A 23,981-nucleotide genomic window follows, 5' to 3' on the forward strand; every position below is an offset into this window, starting at 1 on the left:
GGGTTTCAAAGTAGGGTTTCAAACTAGGTTTAGGGTTTCAATAGTATATTTTCAAACTAAAGTTAGGGTTTCAAAGTAGGGTTTCAAACTAGGTTTAGGGTTTCAAAAGTAGATTTTCCACATAAAGTTAGGGTTTCAAAGTAGGGTTTCAAACTAGATTTAGGGTTTCAAACTAGGGTAAGGGCTTCCAAGTAGCGTTTTAAAACACAGCTGATGTTCCAAAGTAGGGTTTCAAACTAGATTTAGGGTTTCAAATGCAGGATTTCAAACCAAGTTTAGGGTTTCAAAGTAGGGTAACAATATAGATTTAACGTTACATAAAAAGCAGGATTTCAAAACAACGCACTTCATTCATATATATATATATATATATATATATATATATATATATATATATATATATATATGAATAAATAATATACATATGAATAAATAAATTTGTGTATTGACAGTAAATCCATACATGCATAAGAATAATATGATAACGCATAAATCTACCTAATACACAATCATCAGCGCTGTTGGCGGTTGATAAAACTGTTGATTAAACTTTTCAATTGTATTCATTCCAGACGGCAAATCCAGGATTATCCCAAACGTGTAACCTAAAGACAGGAGATCCATTTCTGCTTCAATTCCACTGCGGGACGAACATTTTGGGCCATCTTTCCGGACGGGCGTGGGGCGAGTCACCAACCTCCCGGTTTTTTGGCCAACTTTCCTCGCGACCCCCGCCGCAAACCTCCGGAGCCATCTCTCCTCGCCCGTCTTTGCATCCAACTGTGGATTAATGCTTTACACATAATCTTCTGTTCAACATCAGAGAGCAGACTTTTCAAAATCTGGATAATCCGGGTCCGGGTTTTTGTACGCCTTCAAAACGTAAGGCGAAATTTTTCGCTCTCCGATACGATACGCTGCAAAAAGTCTGATTCAACAAGGTGAAAAAGGCTTGTAATAAGAAATATATTCTTTATATATTTTTTTAATATTTATATTTATTTATTTTTTATATATTATTTTTTAAAAATATTTATATTATTTAAAAATATATATTTTTATAATTTTTTATATATTATTATTTTTATATTTATATTTTATTTTTATATTTCTGTCGAAAAAGGAAAAATTCTTCAGAAAAAGATGCTTTTTTCAAGATATTTCGTGTGGTGTTTACTTGAGATTTCTCGGCTTAAAACGCTTTTCATAACAAGATGTAAAAATGATTTTGATTTATCGTCATAAGACCAAGGCTGTTTTTTAAATTTAGGAAATCTTAGCAAAATCAAGGTCCTATTATAATAACGCACTTACTCATAAACTTTGTTTGAAATATTTACAACAAGACACCTACGTTTCTGTGAATTAATTAAAATTAAATATAGGAATTATGTTTACTACTGCATTGAAGTCATTGGTTTATTAATAAAAGTCAATTAAGAGTTTTTGCATGAGTGTAATTTCAAAAAGATACTATAATTAGGGATTATTTTAAGAAAATCTCGATAAAGTTTGCATGAATCTGGCAAAACTGGCCGGAATTTCTACACGAATAAGAAAATATTGCTCGCATTTTACTGTACCTTAGGAGCATTTGCTCAAATGAAAATAATGCTTAAGATACATTTTGAAAACTTTATAGAAAAAAAAAAGTTTGAATCAGGTTTTCTTGGCAAGAAGAAAAAAAAAAAAAGACATTGTTGCTTAAAACAAGAAAAACGTGCCAATTTTTTCAATATTTTTCCTTGAATTCGCCCAGGCAGGCATTTTTTGCAGCGTATTTTTTGTTTTTACTCTTCAAAGAACAGTAATAGCCAAGAGCAAGTATGAGAAAATATGAGCCATTTATTGGACGGAAGAGCAGAAACGGAGTCTGGAACGGACTGCTTGTCTGCGAGCGCAAATACGGCGAGGCACTGAGGAAAAACCCCATAGAGCATGCAAAGTTTCCTTCACCTTGTCTGTAAGTTCTTCAGCATTTAGTTCCTGGACGCGTGGCGGTCTTTCAGCAAGGAGAGTCCGCCCTGTCCGCCGGCCCCGCCATTCGGTCCATCTCCCTCTCGCAGTCCTCGCAGCCCTCCGGCCCGCAGCCGCCCACCAGCACCAGCGTGGGCACGTCCCCGTTGGCCACGCCCACCACGCCGCCGTTGGGGGCCCACGCCACGTCCATCATGCCTTCCGGACACTGCAACAAGCCGCTGACGGAGTAGAAGCCGCCGGCGCCCGCGCCTCCTCCTCCGCCGGCGGAGGCGGAGACCACCTCCTCGTAGCAGGGGGCCCGGGCGGTGGCCCCGGCCTCCTCCAGGCGGAGTCTCTGTTTGCGGCGCAGCTCGATGATGGTCTTGGTGTAGGAGTTGAGGGTCACCACGGCGGCGCCCATGCAGCAGCTGAAGGACACCCAGGCGAGACTGCGACGGGCGCATTTGAAAACATTAGGGAACGCTTTCGAAGGCTGCGGTACGTTTTCAAACTGAGAGCAAATCAAGTGGAACAGGAAATGCATTTGGATTCGTTCGCATATAAATTCATATAAATGTGAACCACCCAAAGAAGATTGTGTGTGTGTTTGTCCGCAACCTACGCAAAAGACCAGCCGTAGTCCCAGGACTGAGGTCTCCAGTCTTTGGGGCCCACAATGACGGTCATCTGGAACACGGTGGTGTACATCATATGGGCCACCATCCCAAGAAGACCTGCAGTAAAGAGTAAAGGACATGTATACAGTAAAGGACAGTAGCCAAAAAAAAAAAAAAGAGGCAAAATATGGACGTATATTAGGGATTTTCAGAAACATTTTTTCTTCAAGTCGATACCAGTATTAGGATTCGACTCTTAAGTAGTCACTGATACCAAAGCCAAGTAATGATACCACGACACACAAATATATAATACACATATACAAACATATAGTTTAGTAAATGAAATTATAATTCACAATACATGAAAAAGGTCAAGGTCCTATCATTGAGTTGCTTCTTTTTCCAATTAATTTGCTCTCAATTTGAAAAGGAAAACGCAACGCTCCAATCGTGGAAATTAAAAAGCCGTATTTATTGAGTAAACTTTGAGTTTACATGACATAAAATGGGTCATAGTCCTGTCCATGAGTTGCTTCATTTTCCAATGAATTTTCCCTTACTTTGAAAAGAAAACCGTACTGTTCCAATCACGGCGTTGACAAACATTCAAATTGAGTCAATAAACGTAGCATTTACAATAAACAAAACGCTCTGGATGATGTGGGTAGCTTCATGTTCCAATTAATTTGCTCTCAATTTGAATAGAAAACCGCAACGCTCCAATCGTGGAAATTAAAAAGCGTTGAAATTTATTGACTAAACTTGAATTTACATGACATAAAATGGGTCATAGTCCTGTCCATGAGTCGCTTCATTTTCCAATGAATTTGCCCTTACTTTGAAAAGAAAACCGTACTGTTCCAATCACGGCGTTGACAAACATTCAAATTGAGTCAATAAATTTAGCATTTACAATAAAAAAAAAAACGGTCTGGATTATGTGGGTAGCTTCATGTTCCAATTAATTTGCTCTTAATTTGAATAGAAAACCGCAACGCTCCAATCGTGGAAATTAAAAAGCGTTGAAATTTATTGACTAAACTTGAATTTACATGACATAAAATGGGTCATAGTCCTGTCCATGAGTTGCGTAGTTTTCCAATGAATTTTCCCTTATTTTGAAAAGGAAACCGTACTGTTCCAATCACGGCGTTGACAAACATTTATATTAAGTCAATAAACTTAGCATTTACAATAAACAAAACGGTCTGGATTATGTGCGTAGCTTCATGTTCCAATTAATTTGCTCTTAATTTGGAAGGAAACCCATCCCTTTCCTGTCGCAGCATTAAAATGTAGTCAATAAAGTTATGAATTACAATTGACTAAATGTGAGTTTTTTTTTCATGTTCTATTTTATTTGCTCTTAGTTTGAAAAGGAAAATGTACTGTTCCTGTGATCTCACCTGACAGCACAGTGCACATGGCAGCGTAGGCACTGATTTTGAGCGAGTGCATCTCTTTGTGAGAGCACAAGAGGTCCAGCCACATGAGCAGGAAGCCCATCCCGAGCAGGCCGATGTAGGTGAACTCCGATACGACCGACAGCCAGAGCACGCCTGCGCCGACCGCGGCGGCAAATCGGAATTGAACCCGGACTTTCACGATCTCCGCTGGCGCCGACCGACATCGATCTCACCTTGCGTCTCGCCTGGAGTCAACTCGATAAAGCTCCTGCATTTCTCCCCTGACGAGAAAAAACAGCAAATAAAAAGTCGATTTAGTCCGGGCGGGTTTTGCGATCACAATATTTTGCCCTTGATAACGGTGAAACATTTCAAGAAAACCAGGAGAGTTCTGTAGTTTCATTCTGAAAATGAGACACGCCCCACTCGCTAGATTGTCGTATTTTTCCTCAGTTGTTTTGTTTACAAAAAACGTCCACAATCCGACTCCGGAAGTGACATACGGCCTTTCTTTTGCGTGTGTGTTTCTGTGGTTATTTTATTGTGAAAAGCAAACAGGAAATTAGTGCCTAGCCAATTCCTGTTTAGCCAAAAAATGCTTGTATATGTATTATATATTGAAAACATTGCGTTTTACAAAGTGTTCCCTCTCTGTTTACCTTCCGCGGATTTTTTTTCCGATCAAAGTTCGGATTCTGAGAACACAGTTAAACAATTAACGTCTTTCTGAGAAAATTACAGCCTTGTGTGGCGACGGATTTTATTGCTTTGATTTCAAATAAAAGGAAACAGAAAAACACAAAGTAACGCTGCATGTTAGGGAGCAACTACAAATAAATCTCTGGGAAAGTCAGTTGTGTTATGACAAATTAGCATTTTTAATTCGCCGTTTTGTTCTTTAGCATTCCCGTCATTCGTCGATTCATCAGCAAAACGGGCGGCGACGGACCATGAGTCCATGAGTTATTTTCATCAATTTCATCAATCATCAATTTTCCAATTGATTTTCCCTTACTTTGAAAAGAAAAACGTACTGTTCCAATCACGGTGTTGAAAAACATTCAAATTGAGTAAGTAAACATAACATTTACAATAAACAAGACGGTCTGGATCCATGGGTAGCTTCGTTCTAATTAATTTGCTCTTAATTTGGAAAGAAAACTATACTGTTCCTGTCATAGCATTAAAATGTAGTAAAAAAGTTATGGATGGCAATTGACTAAATGTGACTTTCATGTTCTAATTTATTTGCTTTTAGTTTGAAAAGGAAAACGTACTGTTCCAGTCACTGCATTAGAAATGATTCAATTTAGCAAATAAAGTTGAAAATTACAATAAACAAAATGGGCCATCGTCCACAAGTGGCGAAACACGCGTTGGCATTTCCGTAAAGTCCTCTCTCATACACACTTACAGTACTGTGAAAAAAAAGTACGGTCGCTCACCATCGCTGTGTTTCTCGCAGCTTTCCCAAAAGCCCGTGTGGAAGTATCTGAAGGCGAACTTGTCCTCGCCCGTCTCCCAGATGTAGTGAACGGCGTTGGCCAGCTGCCTCTGGCGGATCTTGGCCAGCTCCTCGCGTCTGGCTGGAGACAGCGTGCGGTTGAAAGGGTTTTGGGTCGGGCTCTCTGTGGGACAGCGCACAAGTAGGGCGACGTTTACACAACAAGCGGCGGGGTTTCGCTCTTTGGACACTGTGAGTACATTTGTAATTGTGATGTGGATTTCATAAACTTGGGAACCACGCTATTGAATATTCTGATAATCGGCTATACCATCCATTGTTCAATCGATTAATTGAATAATCGGATAACGTTTGACTTTTATTAAAAGCTTTTTTCCTTGATGACTGCGTATTTACAGATTATTCATGTTTATTCGTTATTGTTTACGGATTCAAAAAACAGACGAACAACATTTGAACATCAAATGCGAGAAAATGACGTACTCGTCAAACTTTTGGAAACCGATTCGGTGACTGGTTCGGTCATAGTTTTCAAAGTCAAAACTTGCAAATTTAAGTGTTCTGTTTTCATGAAAGACTACAAAAAATAATAATTACTGGTGAGAGGCTGAAATAAATGCTTCATTACTGTTTCTTTGTTTTTGTTTTATTGCCTACTTTATTATTTGCTCGATTATGGAATGTCGTCTGCTCGGGGAAGTGAGCAGAATAAGAATTTAATCGTATAGTTTTAGTAAAGAATATAATTGTGATTCAGTTAAAAAATGAACTTATTTTTTAATCAAATTGTCCCCATATTAATTGCTTCAAAAAGGGTGTTATAAAATGTGCAATTGTAAAAAATACATTAAAACTGAAACGCAGATGAGAAAAAAAATGGAAGAATTTACATGCCGATTATTTTATTTTTCCCATCCTCCCCAAAATGAAAACTTGATGCACCGCTTAAAAAATTGAAGGCTTTTAGGTGCACTTTATAGTGCAGAAAATACGGTAAGTAAATTACAGTCTAAACACCTAATATTTGTCGTTGTGATCACATGAATACTTAGTACAATCATGCTACTAAAATAAATTTCCCTTTCATTCTGTCCTACACAATTTAACACAAATCTCATTAGGCCCATAAATCAGATTTCGAGATGTCACAGTGACTTTAAGCCAGTGCTGTACATTGCTACAAGTACATCCTGTACATTTGATTTTCATCCCTATACAGCACAGAATGTGAGTATAGGCAATTCCTTCATGCGCTTAATCCCATTGTGAATGGAGCGTATATGACGAGGAAAATTGTTTAGCGCTACGAGGGGTGTCCGCAGATTAAAGTAATCCATAATTAAAAGTGAGCTACGGGTAAAACGAGATTAAAATAAAAAGCGGCAAGGGCAAGGGCTTTTTGAGAAGCCTCACACACATCCACGTATTGGCAATGTGTAACGATGGAAAAACTCACTCCTAGTTTTAATCACAATGAACCAGGAAAGAAAATGCTTCTGGTAAACCAGAAAGAAATGAAATTTTGCTACGATACGCTGTGTGCTGAAAAAATAATCCGTTCATGGGCACTTGCAAATCAGTTCGATGACTAGCATTATATGAAAGGCATTCATAATTTAAGTTAATATCAAATAAAGAATATAAAACATGCATGGAGTATTTTAATTGGAAGACACAGTGAAATGATGGTGAAAAATATGATCAAATATGCATTTATAGAACGAAAAGGTTTTTTTTTTTTCGGAAACGTTACTCGGCAAAATGCTGAATTTTGCAATGTTTTGAATTTCAAATGGGGTAACTGTGAAAGGGTTTTGTTAAACGTGCCATCGGGAATAAATTAAATTAGGATTTTTTTTTGTAGCCATTGTATAGAAAGAATGTTAAATTTGTGGTCAATGAGAATTTTTTGCACGTTGGAAATAGTTCAGGAAGTGAATTGAATGAGCAGAATGATGATAATTTCAACGGGAAAGAACGATGTAAACGTATAACATGGAAGTTGCCAATGGAATAAATGACAAGCAACTTTTAGATTAAAACTCACACTCATTTGGACTGAATGAGAAATTTTCAATTAAATGTTTCAATTTTGAGAAAACTGTGACTATTTGGAATGGTGAGGTAAATACGCCGTCACATGGTGTCAATTTTTGGAATACGTTGGAATTGAAATGATTTGAATCAGATGAATTACATGGAGGTCAAAATTCACCCACAATAAGATCGAATGGGAAAATTCTCCATAAAAAATTGTGATTTTTGAGAAAACCTTTTGCTATTTGGAAGGAGAAAAATACCAGCTCACATCAAGTGGAGGTCATAAGTAACTCATTGGGATTGAATGGGAAATTTTTCAGTGAAAAATGCTGAATTTTGAGGAAACCATGACAGGAATTAAATAAATACAAGCCAAAATGGTGTGAATTTTTGGAATACATTGAAATAAGAATGATTTGAATCAAATGAATTAGGTGGAGATCACAAAAAAAAACTCACTGGGATTCAATGGGAAATGTTTCTGTGAAAAATGCTGAATTTTACAAAAACCATGACCGTTAGAAATGAGATAAATACGAGCCAAAATGGCGTGAATTTTTGGAACACGTTGAAACTGCAATGATGTGAATCGGACGAATTATGTGGGAGGAGAAGCAGATCAAAAAGTTCAGAGGAATAGAAAATACTGTGTATGAATCCCTTCAGTCTAAAAAAATAAAAGACAATCAAGTACCTGTAGTGTAAGGCTCGCTGTTGTTCTGCCCGCAGTTCTTCATCTTGACAGGCGACAGGCAGAGGGGCTTGACCACCTTGTGGGTTCCCTCGCACCAGTAGGAGGTGCACAGGGCAAGGATGGAGAGCGCCAGGGCCAGAGAGGTCAAGGTCAGGGAGAGCAGGGAGCGAGAGCGGCGCGACAGGCGCTCCGGCATGGCCGAAGGCGCCGGGGCAGATCGGGAGACGAATGCGCCGCCGGGCCAGGGGGAAAAACGGGAACGGGGGAACAGATGCTTCCGGTGGGGAGGGGGGTCGGGAGGTGATGAGCTGCCAGGTTTAATAAACCGTGCGGCAAAGATGAACGTGATGTAACCGCTCCGGTGATTAAAAGGGGAGGCGGGAGGGGAAGATGCTGTCAAGTTGATACATGTGCGGGCAAACAGATGGGAGGTAAAAATGGACAAGGGAGGGGGGTTTCCGAGGTTCACGTAAGGAGAGAATTGCTGGAGAGGGGCTTGCCTGGAAAGCCTGCTATTGATTTTCTTTTTTCCACAGTTACCTAAAATCTGGGCCACCGCACCACCCGAGCCTGAGAATGAAAACAGGAGGCGGAAAGTGGTGGTCCTATACTGTACGTGGCTGCGTCAAGGATTTTCGTATAACGCTTAAATCGTAACTGATTTTTTTCCGTACTGGGTACGGGCCGATAGGAGGGGATCACTTGGTGAAGACGAAAACTTTAAAGGGCAGCGATAAAGGAAGAAAAACGAGTTTGGTGAAAAGAAGCATATCATGTGACTAACATCTGTACAAAACCTAACAGAATAAAGAAATACACTGTTTTGTCACAGGGTCACCAAACACAATAAGGCATTACAGTGTGTCATGTTCCAATTAATTTGCTCTTATTTTGAGAGGACACAGTATTAAATTACATTTGGAGAAACCCTGTTGAAGTCTCGCATATCTCTTTTTGAGAATCGTCGTTTTATGAAAACCTGTTTTAGAATATGCGAATTTCAAGCTAATAGGACATTATTTTTTAACCCCATCCGATTAAAATCTGCAGCCCCTCTGAGCTTTGTCACTTGGTAGTTAAGCGTGAGGAACCCCGTCGGAAGTTTTGCCACAAAGTATGTCTCAAGATAAATAAATAAACATGCTCAAGTTAATTTGCTCTTAATTTGAAAAGACACATACTGCTCCTGTCATGGCACATCAGATTTTGCGATTTTCTTCGAAAACCCTGTTAACATCCCAAATACCTACATAAATACTAAAAACATTAGCTTGCATTTTACTAAAATTGGGCAGAACATTGAACAGAATTTTGAATTGGGAAGAACATGTTAAACATTGATCAGTCATCCACATGCAGTCAAAACGAAAACCATGGCAACAATACTTCCAATTTGATCCCTAGCAAATAAACAAAAACTCTAGATCTTTAGCCATCAAAAATGAGCAAAATTCACTCAGTAGTGTTACGGACTTACTAATTTCCCGATCCTGAAGTTGCGTTCAGGTATGGGGCGCATCCATCGATATGACATCATCCGGTGTTGAGCGCTCGCCGTGGAGGAGGAGCCTCGCCATCCTCGCTCATCTTTCTTAGTCAAAAATAACATTTATCCATCTTTCACAAATTCCCCGTGACACTCTGGTGCCTCTCACAGATTCTCGCCGCGGTCTGACATCCAGGATGCGCATAAGTGACCCTCCGCTAACGTCGCCGCCCCCTCGTTAATCCTCCCGGCCAATAGTAACGACGCAGTCCAGCCACGACGCTTGACTGTCTTTCTTAGGAATTGATGGCACAAATTCACCCTCATTCATGTAATCCCTCTAAAGCCCCCCCCCCCAATTCCCTCGTTGTGAACCCCTTCAAACGTTTTATCTTCACGAATCAAAATATTAATATTGGATAAGGTTCTTGCTTAGCTCTTGAATAAATGAAAAGAGTATATAATACAAAAGGTCAATTAGTTGAGCGCAAAGCAAACACGGTGCATTAGTAATTAATTTTTATGCTGCATACAAATAAAAAAAACTGCGTAGGAGTTGGACTGAACTTTAGGATTATGTTAAAAGATAAATTGATATGATATAGTAAAAAAGTATTTTATTTTATATTAAATTGTGAATGGATTAATGACTCCTCAATTAAGAAATCAATTCAACCATTGAACCAAATTGAATGTGTTGCTGTGAATAAAAAAGATATTTATGTTTGATGTAAATGATTTTTTTTTTTTCAAAAAGTCTGAGAACCCCTGCAATACAGTAGATCATTTAATAATAATGTGGCTTTGTTCAAAAATAAAATCCTGTGGGTTTTAATAAGTGTTGAAAAAAAAAAAAAGACAAATGTACATTATGTATGATTGATCATTTATTTACAATATGTACATACCACAAAACAGCAACAATCAAAAATTGTGTTAGCTCTGATGTTAAACGAGGCGTTTATGCATTTTTCTCCACAATCTAAAACAGATTCTGGGCATTGTATTAACACATTTGAGTCAATTATAATACACCACAATTTTTTTATTTTTTTTTTGTCCTGGCTGAAATGATAAAGTTTGAGCGTGTGGCCTGACCTCATCTTCCATAAATAATTCTTGCATACAAATAGTTGGCTTCTGGGGGGGATTTTGATGAGAGCATATCACAGACACCTAGAACTGTTTTAATTTGTACAAAATAAGATACATAAATTTATAATGTCTCCCGACGGATGAGGATTAAAACAGAAATCAACCCCATGCTTGAGATTTACAATAATGCAGAACCAATTTGTTGTCACTGCCAAAACACTGAAAGAGAAAGAGAAACATAAAACTTTCCTCACTTCTCCAACAAGTCGACAAGCGGCAGCAAGGAAATTTCATGAAAAAAATCAGTCAAGTTTATATGCTTTTTTTTTTAATAGTTCTTTTATCAGAAGCCATTGATTTAAGGCTTGTTACAATGTTTTTGACTCATCTGGCGCCCTCTGCTGGCCAAGACTGCAGAGATTTTATTTATTTGAAACGCCTGCGTTTTATTATTAAATCTATCTGTTTCAGAAGAGGGGCAAATAATTATTATAAATTTGCAGTGTAGAGGGTGGGCGATTCAGCAGTTTGATCGCTTTTTTTTTTTTTTTTTACAGCTCAGTTACTCTGGTTAGAAATGTTTTTAAAATAAAAACTCATAAGATATTAAATCGCAAATGTGGCAAAGGTAACATGTAATCATTTATATGGATATAATAAACTGTGTAAACTTTGAAATATAACATGGACACTTCAATTTGTCAAGAACCTTTTTTTAAAAGCTTTAAGCATCGTAAAGTGCATCCCCACTAACGTGCACTGCTGACATCAACGTGTCTTCAATATTTAAGGATTTTCACGATCCCTAAAATATCCAAGATAATAATCCTGAACAAGATGCGTTTGAGAAACTCACGTCAAAGAGGATCCCCACTTCTTGGTCGGGTGACGGTGCAAATGACTGGTTAACATAGATGAACTGCAAAAAAAAAAAAAAATTCAGAATGTTGTAATGAAGATATTGCAAGGGGAAACGAATAAAGTTTGTCTCTTACCAGCTGTTCGCTGGCATCCAGCTTGAGAAAGCGCGAAATGAACTGGGAAAGCGACTGGACCGTCCTGCTCCTGTCCACGGCCCATTTTTTGGTTTTCATGATGGGGGTGTCCCCAACTGCCTTCAACAGGACATCAACTACACAATGAAGAAGAGGAGAAGGTTTTCCAGTTTCCTTTCCATCAAAATATGCACATGATACAAAATATTTTGTTACATTGTTCAGGTATAAGGAAACACATGTTAAATAAAATAACCTTAAAACGAACAACAGGTTAGAGTTTTCAGGTATGTTTTTTTCCCCCTAAGGAAACGCAAATATTAAATTAAATAGCCGAAAAAACGTACACGTTTTCATCAAGCTTTTCGTTGATTTGACAAACTGAATGCAAAGTTGTACGTCTGCTTATTTAAATATAAATTCACTCCTTTAGTCGATCATAAAATTAGTCCGGATAATCGTATTGATTGTTGTACAATTGTGTTACAAACACATTCATGTCAATATTCAATGGCGGCAATTCAATATTTAACTATACAAACGTTAGCGTTAAGCTACTTCGGCGATAGTAGCACAAGAACAACGTAAACGCTGATTGGTCAAAACCGTATAAAGAACTAACAAGATTGGTCGTCCAGTGAGAAATTTGACACTGACGTCAGAAACCCGGAAGAAACTTTAAACGCGGCTTTGACCGTCGTTATATACGACAAATTAGCAAAAGTGCATAGAAAAAGAGTTTCTTACTTTTTTTCTTCTCATCATTTGTCGCTGAGTCTTCTGGAGGCGACTGTATCTCCTCTTTCTGCCCCTCTGTTGGTGACTCCGCATTGTCAGACATTCTTAATGACAACTGGGTTTCCGGTTACCTCCCACCTCGCCTCGGCAAGACGACCCGTCTTCCGCATTTTATTACAATTGGTTTACAGAAACGTCAATCAACAACGTAGGCTGATTCAATTGGTCGTTATGCGTCAGGCGTGGTTTACAGAACACAAAACAATCTGCAGTCCAAATTTGCGCCCTCGAGCCGTGTGCGTGCTAAAGGTTTGTTGTTGATCTTTGTTGTTTGCTTATCGAAATAAATATCACCTCCTTCGTGTGGATTAAGATTTATGATAACTTGGATGGAAGTTTGTATTGATTGGCGCTGGTATGCTTCCTCTTTTAGCGCAGGTGGAGGTGTCACACGAGGACAGTTTGACAGTTGGGACTTCAAACAAGTGTGCTACACAGTCTATCAGCAACAGTAAGTCACCTTGGCTTTGCAGAAGCAGCCTACTTTTGTATTTTCTTTTCTTTACATCCATACGAGCAAAAACTGCAGTGCATGAATCAAAGGCAAAGGAATCAGTATTTACCAACTAAGTTCTGTGTGCGTCCAGTGGCAGGCATTGGCAGACTCTCCACCAAGGATGCGGTGCTTCTCCTGTGCGACATGCAAGAGAAGTTCCGACCCAACATCTTCCAGTTCACAAACATTGTCAGCAATGCGGCCAGATTGCTCCAGGTCGGTACTATAGCCTTGTAGTTTAAATAAACAAAACAAACAAAAAAAACGTCCTTTTTATGCTGACCTTACCTTCGTTCTGATAGGCCAGCCGGATTTTGGGGATCCCTGCCATCCTGACCGAGCAGTACCCTAAAGGTTTGGGCCCCACGGTGCCAGAGCTGGGAGCAGAAGGTCTGACGCCACATGCAAAAACATCCTTCACCATGATGATAGAGGAGGTGCAGAAGGAGATGCAGGCTTTGGGGAACCCCAAGCAGGCCATCCTGTGTGGCATAGAGGCACACGCTTGTATTGCGGTAAAAAAAAAACAAAAAAGCAACTTGTTTAGTAAATCAGTGACAAGTGATTCACCTTTGCTCAATTGGCAGTGTACAGCTTTTGACCTGCTGGAAAAGGGAATTGAGGTCCACATCGTGTCAGACGCCGTCTCGTCGCGGAGGTAGCCGCTTATGCAACGTTGTCTTCCGCGTTTCCATAACTAAACACGAGTGTTTTCTTCTCGTGCAGCCAGACGGACCGCTTGTTCGCTCTGTCTCGCCTGAAGCAAAGCGGCGCTTTCCTCACCACCACCGAGGCTGTGCTGCTACAGCTGGTCCAAGGCGCCAAACACCCCAACTTCAAGGAGGTGCTTATTAATTGCGTACTTTATCAGACGCGACATTATGTATGCTCTGGAAAATCAAATTGGAATCAACATAAGAGGTGGATTGGGGGAAAAAAACCTACCTACCAATCAATCAACCTACCTATCTATCTTCCTACCTACAATAGCTAGCTACATAGCTTACCTATTTATCTAGTTAGTTATCTTTCTGCTTACCTGTGGTAGCTAGCTACTTTATCAATTGATCTATCTATCTGGCTAGTTAGCTACCAAGCTTACCTACGCATTTATCTTTCAAGCTGCCTAGCTTATCTAGTTTTTTTTTTTTATGTAGTTAATTAGCTACCTAACTTATCTACCTGGTTAGCTAGCTACTTTACCTACTTGTCGATCTGGCTAGTTAGCTAGCTACTTACTTACAGTAGCTAGCTACTTAGCTTACCTACCCATTCATCGATCTATCAAGGAAGCTAGCTACCTCGCATATCTAGCTATTTATCTAGTTAGCTAGCCACCTAGGTTTTGTATCTACGTAGTTGGCTAGCTACCTACCGACTTACTTTATCTACCCAGTTAGCTAGCTACCCTACTTACAGTAGCTAGCTACCCTGCATAACTATCCTTTTATATCTCATTAAGGTAACTTGACCCCTGGCTTGCCTGGCTATTTATCTACCAGCTAGCTACCTAGCTTACTTATCTAATTGGCTAGCTAGCTACTTTCTCTACTCATCTACCCATTTATCTATCCGGTTCACTAGCTACCTACCTAAGATAGCTAGCTACTTCACCTTTCTATCTATCGGGCTCATTAGCTAGCTACCTACTTACAGTAGCTTGCAACTTAGCTTACGCTTATCTAGCAAGGTAGCGAGCTACCTAGCTTATCTAGCTATTTATCGAGTTAGCTAGCTACCTAGCTCATATATCTCGTTGGATACCTACTTAGCTTGCCTACTCAGTTATCTTCTTGGTTGGCTAGCTACGTTATCTTAGCTACCTAACTTATCAGTCTATCTGGATTGATACACCTAACTCTCTAGCTAACCTACCTACCAAGGATAGTAAGCTTTTTTGTATTCAAGATTCAAGGGTCTTATTGTCATATGCATAGTAATACCATACAATGAAATTCTTATTCTGTTCACTACCCTAAGCAGCTTACTTTCCATAATCGAGCAAATAAGTATATCAGCATTGTTACATTTAAGTCAGAATATATCACATAAATGTTAAATTGGATCTCATTTGCAGGTTAATCTAACGTCGTGGCCCAATAGTCTACATAGGGGCACCTGGCATTTTTATTACCCGTTTAATTATTAATGTTCTGTCAACTTCCAGATTCAACAACTTATGATGCAGCCTTCTCCTGACACGGGCCTCCTCGCCTACTTCAGTGCGCTCTAAGAAGAAAACGAAGAAGGACATTCAGACAACCTCGCGAACAAAACGGAATTCCAAAGCCATCGACAATACATACTAAGTGCTCCAATAAAGGATGCTGCATTATTAATCGCATATGTCCGTTTGTCTGAGTGCTTGGAAAATGCAATAATATGGAAAGACTTTTGAGCATTTCAATGATTTTCTTTGAGGGTGCTTTCTGTCTTCACGAATAAGAAGATTCGGCGTGCTAGTCCAACAACCGTCCTACTAGTGATGTGTTTTTGTTTCAATACAGTAAATTGACTTGTTAATTAAAATGTATATGCAATAAATAAACATGTTGGTTCTATAGCAACAATAAAGATGAATTACTGGTATAGGTTGTAACTGTCTCACAATATTTTGACTTTACGGATTTGATACACAGATTTAAATGCCAACAAAAGTAAAAAATGTAACGTGATTTTAAAAATAAAAAAGCATCGTCAACATATTTTCAAAACAACACTGACCCGCTTGGATTATTAGAATACTGCACAAACATAACAGCAACACACCTGTTTACTAGTGGAGCATGCCCCCTAGTGGCGAGTAAAATAGCATTTCAAACTCAATTCTTCAATAGCTTCTTCTGTTTTCCTTTGTTTGGCAGGAGATTGCCCCCTGGTGGCTAATAAAAAAAATGCAGAACACACTGGTCTATAAGCCACAGGGTTCAAAGTTGTCCTACTAAGTGAGGGCAATTACATATTTGTTTATGGACCTTTTGGCATATTAGTTGGACAAATACAAGTTACCAAGAGATGCAAAACAATGTGCTAATTGGCAACAGAGTTACTAGAACAATTAGGTGTTCTATGAGAGCATTCCATACAGTACAAGAGCCAGACTTGTCATGTTCCCTCCTGTTCGTTGGAGGAAGGAGAGGCGGCCCGCAAGCTTGCAGGGGAGGCATCCAAAAGGGATGATGTCACTCAGGAGGGCGGAGCATCTGACATCATTCATGCACAGGCAGAAAAAGGGAGGGGAAGAAAAAAGGAAGCTCACCCGATAGGTCTCGTTGTGTACAAAGTTCCACAAAACTTTTTTCCCGACTCGAGCCCTGGAGTGGATTGCGATGCCGTAGGGGGCAGATCTAAAGGTGAGGCGGTGGGAGAGGGTGGGGTCAGCGCTTTTGAACTTGAGCAGCACTCTTGTGATGGCAGCGTGCAATGTTGAGATTTCTTTGAAGGCCTCGGCCCTCGAGCGGACGTAGCAAAGCAAGGCGCTCGTTTCTCTGCGGAGCAAAAGCGTGCGTAAGGAAGCGTGGAATGCGATTGGGTTATTTCTGGTCGTGTCAAAGTATGCGGCCGGGACTCCAAAGTCCAACTGTTTACCTCCTAAACTAACCCCGGCGATTCCTCCTCCAGAGTCCCAACATGTCCTCCAACCTGGACTCGAGTCTCACCAGCATCGACTGGCTGCCGCAACTGGGAATCAGCAGCCTGCGTTCAGGTCGGGAACGAGGAGGAGAGAGGGAGAAAAGGAGGGAGCGAGGAGGAGAGGGGGGGGGCTTGTTGGCTTCCGTGCAAGACCCCTCCCTGGCCAACCCTAAGGGCAAACCCCCCCACAGCTATGCCACCCTCATCGCCATGGCCATCACCGCCGCGCCCGAGAGGAAACTGAGCCTGAATGATATCTACACCTGGATCAGTGACACCTTCCCGTATTATAGTCGCACAGGCCGAGGATGGAAGGTACCCAGCATCCGGTTCTCACTTTTTTTTTTTATCTTTTTTTGTGAAAAAAATCCAACATTTTTTTCTATTGTGCCACTGTGTTATTTGTAGAGTTTGTCGTTTCTTTTATAAACCAAGAATAAGGTCCTAAGAGAGAAGGGGCATGATTTCATTTAAATAATATTTGCTTAGACTGTTCTCTCCACACACACACACACACAGAGCATTTTTGTTTCTTGACTGACGTTCACCGTGACGTTACGTTCTTCTGAACAGAACTCCATTCGGCACAATCTGTCGCTTAATAAATGCTTCAGGAAAGTTCCTCGTCCGCACAACGACCCCGGCAAGGTGAGTAAGTTGCATGACGGCATCTCGAATAAATAACGTTTGCCACAAATATGGTGCGAAATTTCCACCCGGATTTACACAGTATGTTTTGACATTTTCAGGGCTCCTATTGGACAATGGACGGACATGGGATGTCCAATCAAACCAGAGCGCCCAAACGTCCCTATCCGGACGAGGAACAGCAAACGCTGGATGTCTGTCACTCATTTAGAGCTAATCGTTGATAATTTGCTTATTTCATTCAATAATGATGCATATTTTGATTGACATTTTGAATCCACAGGTCCAACAAAACCCAGCACGAGGACCGTCTCCTTGTCCAACTTCCCAAAAAGAAGGCGGCGCACCTATTGAAAAAGCCCTGCTGCAACCCCCCCGGCCTGCCTCCCTCTCTCTTCCCCCATGCAAGGTAACAAACATCTTGACCCTTCATTTACTACCCTGACTTCAATGGGGACATAATTTATTCCCGAACTCATTCACTGGTGTAGACATCGTTTGAAATCATCTTTATTCTTCATTTCTGATAGTCTTAATCATAATGTCTTTGACTGACTTATCTGGTTGTTTTGTTGACATTCCCTTTAGCGTAGCTCCATCTAGTGGATGCATCATGCAACCTCAGCCACTAGCTTCTATTCTGTGTGCCATGAAAAACATTTTAAAATAGGCCGTTCATCGAAGGTGCGCCTTAATATCCGGTGCGCCTCATAATATGGAAAATAACGTGAATCCATTTCCAGATGAAGGCTTCTATTTTGTCACTGACTATCACCTGAAAATACCATCACAATTGCTTAGGACATAGGACGACCAATCACATCTCAGTTTGCAAATATCACATGACCAAATTCAGAAACTAGGTGAGGCGTCGTGCAATTGTGATGGCATTTTCAGGTGACAGTGAGAAGCAAAATGGTCGCACTCTGGGACATATAAAATCAGTTTTTTTGGGCTATTCAATTCAAATTCTACATACAATATTAATCAAAATGCCACCTCAGAACTAGCGGGTGAGCATCGAACATATTACGGCAAAGAAAATTCTTGAGTTGACCTCCCATTTAAGAAACAGTCCCATTGCTGATATAATTTAAGTTACAATAAATCTGATATAAATAAATAAATCAGAAAATAAGAAAATAATTAAAAAAAATAGCCGGTGCTTCCTAGCGATAGCATTAAACACTTGCTTGAAACTTCGCCAAGTGCGAAGAATGTGCTTCTGTTTACAAGTCTATTGTTTTGGTTAGTTTCTTTCATGTAGCAATTGAAAGCACTAAGCATCATGATTACAATTGATTCTAACTTGCGGTGGTAGGCTACAATTAGCTGTTAGCTAATGATATTTACGAGAAATACATTTGACAGAGTAATAATTAAAAAAAAGGACATTTTCATTGTAAATGTAGCTCAGCGCCTCCGATAGCATTGACGGCGCTTCTTCTTTTTTGATCTTTATTTGTACTAACGCAACATATTATGTTTTTGCAGCAACGATACACACCGGATCCCGCCACCCCAATCAATACCCCCCCAAGACCTGGTCCCACGCCGCCTATCCCCCCTCTTTCCGTCGCCAGTGCCGGTCCAACATTCCGTGCCCAGTCGGTACCGGAATGCGTTTCCTCGTCCTCATCGACTTCTCAAGCGACCCCGTCGGCTCTCACTTTTTCGTCGCCTTTTACTTTACCCGTGACAAGCCCCTCCTCGGCAGGGTCGGGACACCCCGCGGCGGACCCGCCGCTACGATTCACCTTCGATGAGATGAACCTGCCCGACTTGTATGCGTCTTTTAAGTCTCTCTTCAAGAGTATGAAGGAGAGATCAGGTTCGCAAGGTAAGAACTGACACACGTTGAAGTGACAAAAAACGGAGAAAATTATTGCATTGGGTATAAAAATTCTCATACAAGGTAAGCGTAAAAACAGGTGTCAAACTCAATGCCCGGGGGCCGGATCCGGCCCACCACATCATTTTTTTAGGCCCGCAAAAGGCTGATTTCACTTAAAGTTTCTGGCTGAATTTTTTTTTTTTGACAACAATAACTTTAAAAAATTTGTGGGAAAAAACAAGCATTTTTAAAAAATGTCCAATACCTCTTTTAAACAGTTTTTGTCGGCCTCTGATTTCAAAACAAAAGTGTACTACGAACTGGCGTAAGGCCACATCTCAATTATCAGAAGTGGGCATATTTACAAACATTTCCTGGTCAGTCATTCATCATTTGTTAGCGCCCCTCAAGTCCAATACTGTCAGAAACAGACATTTTTTGCAAAATTTACAGGATTTTAAGTGTGCCTTATCGTCTGTAAAATACAGGGGAAAAAAAGTGAAAATTATAGAAAAATTCGCTTTTCAGATGGCCGCCAATTCCTACCTTATGATTAGGTTAAAAATAACCGATTGTCTGGCTAATTGAATAAACATATTAACAAAAAGCAAACATTCTCAATCCCCACAAAATCTGTGAAAATGTGCTCACAGTTTGGTCACGTTTCGGTCACATGCTGAAACATTTTCAGGCGACATAAGTACAGGACAAAATGGCAGCCGTGTCTAAAGAGGGAGGAAAACGGGTGGAATTTTCTGCTCAATTAATTTTCCAGCATAATATTAATCAGAATTCCGTGTTTAGACAATTTCGAGCACATAGAACAGAAATGCGCTTTACCGTGTACTTAGAGTTATCATCTGATAATTGATTATTCAAATTATATTCTGCCAAATATAGCTTGAACCTAGCATTGAGTTGGATCCACATTTTGGATGTCATTATAATATTCCCCCTTGTGAATTATTTTGTCCAATCATTTAATCTGTACATCAAAGGGAAAGCATTGAAGGAAGACACGAGGGAGCTGAAATTTCACCCAGGTGGTAACATTATGTCAAAGTTTGAAATGGCAGTGAAGATGTTCCACACAATAGAACCTCCTACTCAGATGATCAAATATGTTTTCTTGCCCGATAAAGGGAATGAAGTGACATTGACTGCCCTCTTTAAATATTTCCCTTTCAAAAAGCTGACTCTGCTCTTGTGGGTATGCCGAGCAATGACATCACCCCGCTTCACACCCCGGTTCTCCTGCCCATGTCTCCGCATCATGCACCACCACCAGTACCACCAGCGCCGCCTGCAACCGTGGCACCCCTCGCACCACCTGCCCCACCCAGCGACACAGTGCGCCCCTCACAGCACAGTGAGTCTCCAAAAATGGTTCTCAATCGGGGTACCTGAAGGCACCTCAGAGGGAAGTAAAAATGTACCAGCATTTCTTCAGGTATCAGCAAATTTAGTGTAATGCCATGACAGGCACAACATTTTTTTTTTTTTCGAATTAAGAGTTGATTGATTGGAACATGAAGCGACTTACATCATGTGCAAAACATTGTGGACGTTAATACTTTATTTCAAAACAAGAACAAGTTAATTGGAACATGAAGCAAGCTATTGCTTGTGTTTTATCGTGACCTTTATTTTTTAGGCATGGCTGCGCATTCTCCAAATATTCTTTGTCATAGTTAGAGAGTTTTGGGCAGAAAAACTATATCACAAGGGGTAAGGCATTGGAAAACAAAAAGGTTGATAACATTTGCTCTAGAAAAATTTTCTTCAAATGTATATTTCCAATCAAATCTGTGAATTCAAAGTGTGGTTTGTACCCATTTAATGTAATGCCAAGAAAAGCAGATTTTTCTTTTCAAATTAAGAGCAAATGAATTTGACCATTAAGCAACTTAGTGTTAAAACGTGTGTGTTACAGTGACTCATTGGCAAAACATTGAACGCCTTTGTTATGTAAAGTTTCTTAATAACTGGTTTTGATCATTTCTGGGTCATTTTATTCCACATCGTTCTCAAAGTATTTTAGCCAATGGATGCAACATTCCTGGTAATGTGATTACTAAGTGGTCGTGCCATGTTGAACGGTTGACATGTCACCATTTGGCTGAAATTTCAGCTCCCTAATCTTCTTTCAGTGCTTTTTTTATGATGTGGAAAACCTTTGACGTAAAAAACAAAGTATTAGAAAAAAATATGGCACATCGGTTCAATTCTTGCCTTGTGTTTCGTGTAGCTGTACCGGCCGACTGGTTCACAAGCACAGACTCTCTGAAGGAGAGTTTCCGCATCGCCAGTAACCTGGACTGGGCCAACATTGACCTTTCAGGTCACCCAGGTCAGACATATCCCCCCCAAGTGGACAATACCGCATGACTTTTCAACTCAACACTTACTTTGTGTGGTCAGATTTGTTGGAGAGTATGCGCCAAGCGGAGCTGTGCGACTGGGCCCTGGACCCGGCGCTTTTCACATCGCTGTGCGACTCCCTCAACCGCTTCTTTGCCCAGAAAGGCATGCTGACCTCGGGGAGTCACTCACCACTGGCCCTGGGCCCGCATCATCCCCCGCAGCCGCCGCCTTTCTCCTTCAACTCGCCACCGCATCTCGCCGGACATCCGTCCTTCCACTACGGTGCCGCCAACGGATCGCCGATGCCGCGTCGGCCTCTACACGGGCCGGGCCAAAACCTTCAACGACCTGCAAACACAGCTGGTAAGACCTGCTTCATGGCATCTTCCGGAGATCCCAAAATAGTCTTTCCGTATCGTAGTACAGCAGCTACAATGAAACACTGACACACGAGTCCAAACGAATTCAATTACTTTCCTACTTAAGTACCTTGAATAATCATGTTTTGGACTTAAAACCAAAAAAATAATGAATACTTAAGTACTTTTGTGGTTAAAGTAATACATTACTTTCATACTTGATTCATTCAGTATCAAATATTTTAGTCTTCCCTTTAGCCAAACAACTGGAAAAAAAAAAATCAGTAAGTGCATTCAATTGAATGGCTTCAAAGTTGCCTTAGGTTGACAATTATTGATCTTTTTTCTGCAGTCAAGATTTTTTTTTTCAAAGGAATAACTCAATATGTGCATAAATTGTGTGTCAATCAGTGGTCTATTCTTAATTTTAGGTGTTAACAGAAATACTGTACCTTATGTAAGATTTCCTGTGGCCGTTTTTTTAACCTTCACCCTCATATACTGTACTTCTTTATTTCTGAGAAATCAGAATTTGACTCAGCTTTGTCTGTTCTGTCCTTTTGTATATCGGGGTGGTAACTGAGCAATATTTCAGTTTTTCCAATCATGGCAGACTTGATCCTAATTTTTACACAATGCTGAACAGTTTTTTTTGTGTGCATACGAACTGGATCATAATTTTAAAGGTACCGTATTTTCCGCACTATAAGGCGCACTGGATTATAAGGCGCACCCTCAATTAATGACATTTTAAAACCTTTTCCATATATAAGGCGCACCGGATTATAAGGCGCACCCTAAACTAATGACATATTTTAAACATTTTTCAGTCACAAAAATAGTAATACCCAAAAGTAACTCAAATAAACTCTAAACTCTCAATAGTATAACTCAATATCAATATGATCAACCTTGTTCAACTGTACACACACAAAAAAAAACAGGTAAAGCTTACTTTATCACTTCATTCCCCATCTACCAATCCCAATATTGATCCATATATAAGGCGCGCCTGATTATAAGGCGCACCATCAGCTTTTTTTTTTTTTTAAATAAGGCTTTTAGGTGCGCCTTATAGTGCGGAAAATACGGTACATTATCAATACAATACTCATGGCAGAGATGTTTTTGACTCAGGTAACGTCCAGCCTCACGCAGCGGCGCCACGTCCGCGTCCACCTTTCAAGAGTCTCCATAGCAACAGCGAGGAGATCCAGGATGACTTTGACTGGGATCTACTCGTCTGAGCAAAGACACTTCAGGATCTCGAGGAATTTGTCTGGAAGCGCAATTTGAGGAAATCCCTTTAAGGCTCAATCCTAACTGGTGTTCTACAGATAGTCATCAGGTTATGTTTTTGCCATGGATCTCAAAAGCAATCTGATCAAGGAAAATAAAATATACATTTATTCTTGTCACATTATTGTACTCTGCAGCAGTAAAAATTGCAAATAGGATAAAGACATTAAAGTACAGCACAAGCATGAAACCAGCCATAACCCCACATTCTCTTAGCTTCTTTTTTTTTTCTTGTTAAATTTCATAAATTTCCTCTTTTCCATTTGACTTGTCAAATATGAATGTTCACAGGCAACACCACGCGATTACCCGGTAGAAGATTTTTTTTTCGTTTTGATATAAAATGTGTAAATTAAAAGAACGCCATGGAGCATGTCGAGTCTTTTTGTGTCTTTTTTTGTCATCTTCGTCACTCGTTCATTTCATCTATACGCAACAGCACAGCGGGGGGCCAAACACAAAGACGGTGTATCGCTTATAAACGGGATTGAAACGTCGTGGCTTATCAAAAATCAAATCGGATTGGCAGTCGAATGCGCGAATAACAATACCTCATTTGAAATTCCAACATTGCAGAGTAGTCATACAGGTTAGTCTTTAAAAACAAACTGAACGGATGCAAAATTCTTCTGTAGCGTGAGTCACTGAAACAAGACAGAACACAACGAAAACAAAAAAAAAAGAAGAAGGGCGACAGTGAACCACGTACACAGAAAGGCATTGGAAATATTTCAGACTTGCACAAATGCGTTCTGGTTCTCTCGCACCCTCGCGTGGCTTTTCGCATACG

At 40.1% G+C, this 23,981-nt stretch overlaps 4 protein-coding genes across 5 annotated transcripts; 2 read left to right on the forward strand and 2 right to left on the reverse strand.

Annotated features, from left to right (window-relative positions):
• Window positions 1–1,825: 1,825 nt before the first annotated feature.
• Window positions 1,826–9,934, reverse strand: LOC148426173 (germ cell-specific gene 1-like protein). The gene is made up of 7 exons (XM_088410093.1): window positions 9,662–9,934; window positions 8,185–8,754; window positions 5,431–5,613; window positions 4,219–4,266; window positions 3,986–4,138; window positions 2,582–2,693; window positions 1,826–2,408 (listed from the first exon to the last, which is right to left on the reverse strand). The coding sequence occupies exons 2-7, from the start codon at window positions 8,378–8,380 to the stop codon at window positions 2,006–2,008; spliced, it is 1,095 nt and encodes a 364-aa protein (XP_088266219.1). The 5' UTR covers window positions 8,381–8,754; window positions 9,662–9,934; the 3' UTR covers window positions 1,826–2,005.
• Window positions 9,935–10,539: 605 nt separating this feature from the next.
• Window positions 10,540–12,754, reverse strand: atg12 (ATG12 autophagy related 12 homolog (S. cerevisiae)). Its single transcript, XM_088410098.1, has 4 exons — window positions 12,508–12,754; window positions 11,761–11,897; window positions 11,622–11,684; window positions 10,540–10,984 (listed from the first exon to the last, which is right to left on the reverse strand). The coding sequence occupies exons 1-4, from the start codon at window positions 12,599–12,601 to the stop codon at window positions 10,925–10,927; spliced, it is 354 nt and encodes a 117-aa protein (XP_088266224.1). The 5' UTR covers window positions 12,602–12,754; the 3' UTR covers window positions 10,540–10,924.
• Window positions 12,716–15,643, forward strand: isoc2 (isochorismatase domain containing 2). Its single transcript, XM_088410094.1, has 7 exons — window positions 12,716–12,807; window positions 12,932–13,009; window positions 13,146–13,270; window positions 13,357–13,569; window positions 13,642–13,712; window positions 13,781–13,898; window positions 15,222–15,643. Coding segments are annotated over exons 2-7 (594 nt in total). The 5' UTR covers window positions 12,716–12,807; window positions 12,932–13,008; the 3' UTR covers window positions 15,288–15,643.
• A 636-nt stretch (window positions 15,644–16,279) lies between these two features.
• Window positions 16,280–23,570, forward strand: foxj2 (forkhead box J2). Of its 2 annotated transcripts, none has more exons than XM_088410087.1 (10): window positions 16,280–16,407; window positions 16,676–17,002; window positions 17,261–17,335; window positions 17,437–17,529; window positions 17,619–17,744; window positions 18,830–19,175; window positions 20,362–20,538; window positions 21,418–21,519; window positions 21,591–21,896; window positions 23,030–23,570. In XM_088410087.1, exons 2-10 carry the CDS (start codon window positions 16,685–16,687, stop codon window positions 23,137–23,139), a joined length of 1,653 nt encoding a protein of 550 aa, XP_088266213.1. In that variant the 5' UTR covers window positions 16,280–16,407; window positions 16,676–16,684; the 3' UTR covers window positions 23,140–23,570. The 2 variants fall into 2 exon arrangements, with proteins under 2 accessions (XP_088266213.1, XP_088266214.1); XM_088410088.1 differs by lacking the exon at window positions 16,280–16,407 and adding an exon at window positions 16,449–16,557.
• Window positions 23,571–23,981: the final 411 nt, after the last annotated feature.

This window comes from Hippichthys cyanospilos, chromosome 3 (assembly GCF_059441005.1).
Source record: "Hippichthys cyanospilos isolate Australia breed blue-spotted pipefish chromosome 3, RoL_Hcya_1.0, whole genome shotgun sequence".
In the NCBI taxonomy this organism is placed as follows: domain Eukaryota; kingdom Metazoa; phylum Chordata; class Actinopteri; order Syngnathiformes; family Syngnathidae; genus Hippichthys; species Hippichthys cyanospilos.

What these genes read in the sequence shown, in the direction of transcription:
- LOC148426173 (XM_088410093.1), bottom strand. Translation starts at nt 8,380, where the DNA reads ATGCCGGAGCGCCTGTCGCGCCGCTCTCGCTCCCTGCTCTCCCTGACC. An exon ending in CTGCGAGAAACACAGCGATG is followed by an intron (nt 4,267 to 5,430) that starts GTGAGCGACCGT and finishes TTTTCTCGTCAG; the next exon opens with GGGAGAAATGCAGGAGCTTT. An exon ending in GACTACGGCTGGTCTTTTGC is followed by an intron (nt 2,409 to 2,581) that starts GTAGGTTGCGGA and finishes CGCCCGTCGCAG; the next exon opens with TCTCGCCTGGGTGTCCTTCA.
- atg12 (XM_088410098.1), bottom strand. Translation starts at nt 12,601, where the DNA reads ATGTCTGACAATGCGGAGTCACCAACAGAGGGGCAGAAAGAGGAGATA. An exon ending in TGGATGCCAGCGAACAGCTG is followed by an intron (nt 11,685 to 11,760) that starts GTAAGAGACAAA and finishes TTTTTTTTGCAG; the next exon opens with TTCATCTATGTTAACCAGTC. An exon ending in AAGTGGGGATCCTCTTTGAC is followed by an intron (nt 10,985 to 11,621) that starts GTGAGTTTCTCA and finishes TTTCTCTTTCAG; the next exon opens with TGTTTTGGCAGTGACAACAA.
- isoc2 (XM_088410094.1), top strand. An exon ending in AGGCACACGCTTGTATTGCG is followed by an intron (nt 13,570 to 13,641) that starts GTAAAAAAAAAA and finishes CTCAATTGGCAG; the next exon opens with TGTACAGCTTTTGACCTGCT. An exon ending in GACGCCGTCTCGTCGCGGAG is followed by an intron (nt 13,713 to 13,780) that starts GTAGCCGCTTAT and finishes CTTCTCGTGCAG; the next exon opens with CCAGACGGACCGCTTGTTCG.
- foxj2 (XM_088410087.1), top strand. Translation starts at nt 16,685, where the DNA reads ATGTCCTCCAACCTGGACTCGAGTCTCACCAGCATCGACTGGCTGCCG. An exon ending in AGTGCGCCCCTCACAGCACA is followed by an intron (nt 20,539 to 21,417) that starts GTGAGTCTCCAA and finishes TGTTTCGTGTAG; the next exon opens with CTGTACCGGCCGACTGGTTC. An exon ending in TGACCTTTCAGGTCACCCAG is followed by an intron (nt 21,520 to 21,590) that starts GTCAGACATATC and finishes TTGTGTGGTCAG; the next exon opens with ATTTGTTGGAGAGTATGCGC.